This window comes from Oratosquilla oratoria, chromosome 13 (genome assembly GCF_046742065.1).
Source record: "Oratosquilla oratoria isolate Oo_2021 chromosome 13, ASM4674206v1, whole genome shotgun sequence".
In the NCBI taxonomy this organism is placed as follows: Eukaryota; Metazoa; Arthropoda; class Malacostraca; order Stomatopoda; family Squillidae; genus Oratosquilla; species Oratosquilla oratoria.
The window spans coordinates 23,590,442-23,597,941 of NC_134789.1; the positions used below are offsets into that span (position 1 = coordinate 23,590,442).

The window sequence follows — 7,500 nt, forward strand, 5'->3', positions numbered from 1 at the left end:
TCTTATTTGTTGCTGAGAAATTAGTATGGCTCTCTTATAATCAAAACTATTTTTGGGGGAAAATCTGTTAATGTGAAAGACGAAAGGTACACTAGAGCACAGTTCCGACGTATCGTGGGTCATGTTGTGGTGTCCCCGCGAGGAAAGAAGTGGAGAAAAGGACTAAAATCCTTTCGACTTACCAGGATGTACTGACCGACCTTCTCTCGGTCCAACGCCTTTGTCACCCGTATGCTGCCGGTGAGTTCGCCGACTTCGAAGTGGCCGAGGCTGTTCCCGCTGACGATGGAGTAGCGCACCAGGTCGCCCTCGGGGTCAACAGCCTGAGGTCGAACATTCGTTAGAATTATGCTAGTATAAAGTTAAGTTCGGTTAAATGAACATCTTTTAGAAAGGGCGATACGGGGATGAATGAAATTGCATGGCGACTACTGTACTCAAGCAGTTCACTTGAAATTAGCCCATGTTATTTCAGAACTACAAATTAATACAACTTTTTTCCGTTTTTTATGATAATGAAAATAATGTATACTGAAAAAATTATAAGTCATATTCGTGTGTCTGTAGTAGTATATTTCATCATGAAGGGTAAATAACCACTTCGCTGTGATGGCCCTCTCTGTACAGAATGAGGTTTTGATCGACCGAATCTTCGTTCTGTCCCAAAATTGCCCCTTCCCCGCTCCGACGTCACCCTGAACGAAATCGTCCGACCAGAACAAAACATCTAGAGGCCGTCACAGCAGTAAAAGAGTCAGCTGATGCAATTAACGAAATCTATCTATATACCAAGGGTTACTTCCCCTTTATATGGGAGGTAGCCAAGCCAAAGGCAAGCACCCACTCCCACCCATTCCACTCCCATCCATCACCCTTCCCTCCCTCTTATCTTAGCTCCTCGTGGATGAAGGGTCATCCACTCATCCCTATCTCCTGCCCACTGCCCGGGTCGGAAGCAACGCATCAACAACAGGGCTTCTTCACTTACACTATATGTATTAATATATATATATATATATATATATATATATACATATATATATATACATATATATATATATACATATATATATATATACATATACATATATATATGTATATATATATATACATATATATATATATATATATATATATATATATATATATATATATATATACTATAAAGAAGTAGTCTTCGAAGTGTCTCACCTGCACTGTAGTGACAACCGAGTCGATGGCGGCGCCCTCGGAGATGGAGGCGACTTCGCGACTCTTGCTGAAGGCGGGGCCTCCTGTGTTTGGGCCCGGCGCCACCATCACCTCCTGGATGCTCTGGCTGTTCAAGCCGCCCTGGTCCGTGGCCTGTTGCAAGGAAGAGAAAAAAGTATATATTTCTTAACTAGTACCACGCCCGGATGAAATAGGAGAGTTACTGTGATAGGCCTAGCAAGAGGACAACATACATATATACATACATACATACATTCATACATAAATACATACAACATACATACATACATACATACATACATACATACATGCATGCATACATACACACATACATGAATGCATACATGCATGCATACATACATATATGTATACATGAATACATACATACATAGGTACATACATGCCCTTCACTCATACCACACACATCCAAAACCTATTTGTTGTCCCTTTTACCTCAGCTCCCTGTGTATGATAGGCCATCCCTATTCCCCCCGTCTACTGCTCGGGTCAGAGGCAGTGCAGCGCGACACAACGCCTCCATTTCTCCACTACATAGTCCATGAATGCCTTCTCGACCACCCTCGCATCCCACGGATACTTGTGTTTGTTTCCTTTCTTAAAACTTGTGTTGACTAACGTGAACTCACTTCCTAAAATCATTTCTAATATCTCTCTATCATAGTTCTTACCTAACACTCCATATCTATATACTCATCTCCTACTCCAGCATTGAGATTCCCTAACTCTAATACATTTACATTCCTCTCTGCACGCACATTTGAATATATCCAAAAAGCCTTCGTCTCCTCTTCATTTTCCTCATAAAGAGGACCACATGCACCCAAAAAATATATATCTTCCATCCCAGTTCCACCTTTACCACATTGTCTTCAAGGACACAAAAAGAAGGTAAAACCTCTGCTCTCGCAAAGTATGGTAAGCTTCGGAATGAGAAAAAGACACCAGCAGCAACTGGCAGTCTGACCTAATAGGCGTCTAGTAAGAGATGATGTACGTATGTACGTATATGAACATGCATGTATGTGTGTAATTTATGGAGTAAGAATAGATATGTGTGTGTGTGTTTCAACACGGTCTTGGATCACGTGTTGGACTTATGATCGACAGCTATTTCCCTCCCGGAAGAGAGCTCAGAGCTTGTATATGACCAATCTATAGGTAATGCTGTGACCTTACACGCACACACACACACCCAACTCCCCGCTCACGAGAGTTGGAGTAAAAACCTACAGCGCAGTGTATACACCACATTAACCACATCACCACATTAACCACATCACCACATTCCCATACACCATGCGGGCAATGGCACAATCACCCAGACATCGTGGCACCAGACATCCGCTCAGATCGACAGAGCGGCGACAGCCGAATCAGCAATTTAGCAAAGCGCACGGAAGCGGACTCACACACAGACACACGAACACACACCAATAAATGCAGTCAATCGCCAATTCGGAATAACACACGGCAACACAATAGTAATCAACCCTTCCCCCCTGGATATATTATGTATTGTAGAATGAGATATAGGTAGTAATTATGAACCAAGAACAAACTTGTAAAGGGCCAAACATTCCGACTAAAAATCTTGACAAGGTGACTGAGAGCACCTCAAAATTCAGCAGACTCAGCATTTCCGGAACACAAAACCGCAGTGCACGGGTCCAGCAGCGAGTCGGTGTGTGACGTGCCCTAGTGATCAATTGTGTACAGAACTGTGTTATAATTATGTGTTGAACTTTAATAAATCAGAAAATTTTGAAAAGAGCGAATTTGATGTAAATCCCACCGCTGACAAGACAAGATTGCATCGACTTCGCTACACGCAGCGATACTGAAATGTATGTGTGTGTGTGTGTGTGTGTGTGTGTGTGTGTGTGTGTGTGTGTGTGTGTGTGTGTGTGTGTGTGTGTGTGTGTGTGTGTGTGTGTGTGTGTATGTGTGCGTGTGTGTATGTGTGCATGTGTGTGTGTGCGTGTACTTACCTATTTGTACTTTACGTGAAGGGGAGCTATGCTCGTGTGACCCGTTTTTGTATCTCGCAAGATCAAGTTTGTACTTGAATTCTTGAATGGGGTTTGTATATGTGTGTGTGCAAGTGTGTGTGTAAGTGTGTGCGTGTGTGTGCATGTGTGTGCAAGTGTGTGTGCATGTGTGTGCAAGTGTGTGTGCATGTGTGTGTCTGTGTGTGTGTGTGTGTGTGTGTGTGTGTGTGTGTGTGTGTGTGTGTGTGTGTGTGTGTGTGTGTGCGCGCGCACGCGTCTGTGTGTGTGTGTGTGTGTGTGTGTGTGTGTGTGTGTGTGTGTGTGTGTGTGTGTGTGTGTGTGTGTGTGCGCGCATCTGTGTGCATGTGTGTCTATGTGTGTGCATGTGTGTGTCTGTGTATGCGCCTGTGTGTATAATTCGGATCTGGTTGAGGCCAAACGACTTTATTCGGCTGAGCGGAGGCCCTCGCGCAGTTGCGGGGGATCCAAAGTGACCCGTCTTGATTTGAACGTTTTTTTTTTTTTTCGACCTTTCGCTTGTCGACTGAGGACTGCGCCAGGCGATTTTATTCACCTGAGGGGTCCCCAAGCTGCTGGTAATAATGAATTGACCGGTCAAAGCAGCAGTCAGTTGTTGCCCGCGGAGAGTCGAAGTAGTCGCCCAGGTCGTTCTTTCTTGTTTTCGCCGCCGCGTTCACTTCTCGGGGTGGGAAAGCTGAATCAGCTGCTCACATTGGTCCACAACTACATCTGGCCCGTTCACCCTCGCGGAGTCAACGAAGATGACCAGAACCGCTGCTTTTGTATCTCCTCTGGTGTTGCAGCTCTTGGTGAGGTCGGTTTGGTGTCTGCCCCTTGTAGACGTCGAGTTCGATCCTCTTGAACGTAAATGCAGAACCCTGTCTTGTTCCAAAAATACAGGTGGCCTCCGAACTCGCTTTCCGTGGGCTTTCTTAAAATCCATACCAGCCCATTAACGTTTAATATTATTTTTTTTAATTAATGTTCCTTTTCACGGAACCACGTCCTCAGGATCTTGGGTGGCAACCTGAGGACGACCCATTTCCCGTCTTTCTTCTTGAGAAAGACGAAGGCGAGGGTGTAGCCTCGCACGCGGACGGCTACGCATAACAACCGCCTAAAAGGGGTGAAGATGGCCCAGTCGTCCGACTGGAGGACCTCTTGCAGGCCGATCTTCACCCTGTGTGTGCCCTGGCCTCGGCGGCAGCGTCGGCACGCGTGGACGTACCATGGATTGGCAGTGGCGCACATCTTGTCGCGGCACTGCCAATCGTGAGGCGGCGTATAGAGGGGCCGGCCTCTGGGGAGGCCCGTACGGAAGGGCTCTTCTTCGTCGTTCTTTGAGCCATCCGTTGGGCTCTCTTTGTCGGTTGCCGAGCTCTTGTTCGGTTGCCGAGCTCTTGTTCGCTTGCCGCTCGAACATCGCCTTCAGTTTGCAAACCGTCGAAACTGTTTCAAGGCTTTGGTCGACGTTGTCAGGCCCCTCGGCGGGTTCGGTTGGCTCTGACAAGTCGACCAGCTCGGCCGTGGGGATGTCTCTGGTCTCGTTTGGCGCGCCGGGGCGCCGTGGTGGATAGCTGAAGTGCGCGACGTCCGTTGGGCACTTGGCAGCCTCCAGCGCCCCTGGTGCCACATCCATGATATTGGGCAGCTCGGAAACATCCACTAACAGGTCCTCCGGGACCTCTTGGGGGACTCCCGACGCGCCGGGGCGTCTGTTCCAATGACAAAAGTGAGCCACCTCTGCTGGGCACGTAGCAGCCTCCAAAACATCAGGAGCCGAGTCCATGATGTTCTCCTTCATGCAGGCCTGCTTGTGTCGGAGCCTTTCTCGGAGCGCTTTCAGTGGTCTGGGCCAGATCCTTGTTTTCCTGTCGTAGCCTCCGGACCTCCGCGGCAAGTTCCTCGTTGGTGAGGTCCGGGGCAGCCTTGGCCTGTGCGCTTTCCGGGGCTTCAAGTGCTTCCGTGCGGGTATCGAGCTCGATGGTGGTCATAATAAAGTATCCCAATAGACTTGGCCGACGGGCGAAGCGAGTTTCCGAAGGAGGCACTGACGTGGGCCTCCCAGATTGTCTCTGCCGGTTGCTGGTGCTCAGGTGGGTACTCACTGGATAGCTTTGGGTCACGAGGAGCGTCGAGTTATGTCTCTCTATTTATCCACTATCAATCTAAATGTCTTGATATCCATCTTTCTATACATCTATCTATCTGTCAATCTCACCATCCATTTCTACTTCTATCCCTACCTCTACGCGCATGTCAATCTTCATCTTTATTTTGGGTACAGTGTGTATATTGTTCAGTTAATCTACAAATACTCTAGCGTTTAACTCCCTTCTCCCCTTTTTCTTGTAGTTACCTCTACCTCTCTCTGCCTCTTTGAGACCTCCGATCCCCTTTTCCTCTATCTCCTTCTCTCCCTCTCTCCTCTTTCTACAGTAGTTCTCTTCCCGTCTTCTTTCCTAGTTCGTTCTCCTCCTCTCCCTTTCCTCTCCCTGTCTTCCTCCTCTGTCATCTCTCCCTCCCTTCCCTTTGAAAGTTGGTCATTCTAAGAAAAGAGAATTTTATGGATAGGGATGACAAGTGGTAAGGAACATGGAACTGCCTAGTGTAAGCAGCACATCTACAAGACAGTTGCTTACTTGGACCCCTAAAATTCTGAGCCTCGCTTTTGACATCTTCAGCCCACATGTCAAATACAACAATAAAAATTAAGACTAATAATTATACTACAATAGAAAACACAGGATTTGGTTACAAATATGAACAGGATGCACCAAAACAACCACAAAGAAAACTATTGGAAACCAAAACCCTCCTCACAAAAGAATACACGAGAATGATGGGCACTTGTATTACAAAAGCCTTCAGTCCCACCTGTCCTATCATATAACAGACAAGAATATCTTTTCAGATCACAGTTTCCTCATCTCTTTATAACACTCTTCTCCTTGCAATTCTTTTTTGCATCCAATGCCCTCTTTATGTCATCCATCTACCTCATTTTGGTCCCCTCTCAATAAAGATCTCTTCACCCACTCTTTGCTAGTCTTTCCTCACTCATTCTTTCCATATGTCCAAACCATCACAGCCTTCACTGATCAATCTTATCTACCAGCGTTCTTTCCATTTCCACCTCACCTTCACATCACTATCCATTCTCAACCCTAATCATAATTCTTAAACATATCATCTCAAACAAAAGACTATAAACCTACTTTAAATCCCATGTCTCTCCTCTACGATATTATAGACAATCCCTCCTCCATATAGTCTTGTTTCCATTCATCACTACAAATGTATTTTTCATAGCACTCCCCCATGACATTTTTATTTGCTTCTCTCTACGATTCACCTCCAGTCCCTCCTACATGTAAAATTAACTCCTCGATCAAGTTGGTGCTTATTAATGTGGTATCAAAAGTTCTATGCCTTGTGATGCATCTTGCAAGAAATATTATAATCCACCTGTGTACACAAAAAAATATAAAGTCTACATACTATTCTAGAGGGCCTAGTTTTGGGCAAATTTATCTACTTTCTCCAGTGCACTCTTCAGTATTTTGTCATGCCCTTCAAAGTGGAAAGCTCATTTGAATAATGCTCCATTCAAAATGTTGAATTTTGTGTGTGTGTGTGTGTGTGTGTGTGTGTGTGTGTGTGTGTGTGTGTGTGTGTGTGTGTGTGTGTGTGTGTGTGTGTGTGTGTGTGTGTGTGTGTGTGTGTGTGTGTGTGTGTGTGTGTGTGTGTGTGTGTGTGTGTGTGTGTGTGTGTGTGTGTGTGTGTGTGTGTGTGTGTGTGTGTGTGTGTGTGTGTGTGTGTGTGTGTGTGTGCGTGTGTGTGTGCGTGTGTGTGTGTGTGTGTGTTTGCGTGTGTGTGTTTGCGTGTGTGTGTTTGCGTGTGTGTGTTTGCGTGTATATGTGTGTGTACGTGTGTGCTTGTGTACATGTGTGTGCGTGTAATATGACATCATCCAACTGTAACCCTGATCACGGCACCACCTGGCTGTGCTATTGCCTACGCGATGACAATATCGTCGTATTAACAAAGTGAGCATGATAAAATAAAGCAAACATTACACTGAAAATCTCGTTTACTTACCCTGATGACGACGGAGAACTGTTCGCCCGCCTCGACGGGTCCGACGACCTCCAGGAGTCCCGAAGTGGCGTTGATGACGAACTTCTCTCCACCATTATTGGAGACTTGAGCGATGTCGTAGGTGACGACGGCGTTCGGTCCCTCGTCCTTGTCGCGG

General features: G+C 46.1%; 1 protein-coding gene across 1 annotated transcript in view; it reads right to left on the reverse strand.

Moving 5' to 3' along the window:
• Cad99C (cadherin 99C) overlaps positions 1-7,500 on the reverse strand; it is a 143,427-nt gene that overhangs the window by 21,773 nt on the left and 114,154 nt on the right. Inside the window, exons 11-13 of the mRNA XM_076196959.1 lie at positions 7,344-7,500; positions 1,192-1,344; positions 183-323 (exon numbers count right to left, since the gene is read on the reverse strand). The exon at positions 7,344-7,500 is cut by the window's right edge and continues 8 nt beyond it. Of these exons, the coding sequence (XP_076053074.1) occupies positions 183-323; positions 1,192-1,344; positions 7,344-7,500 (451 nt within the window). The remainder of the gene's footprint in view (positions 1-182; positions 324-1,191; positions 1,345-7,343) is intronic.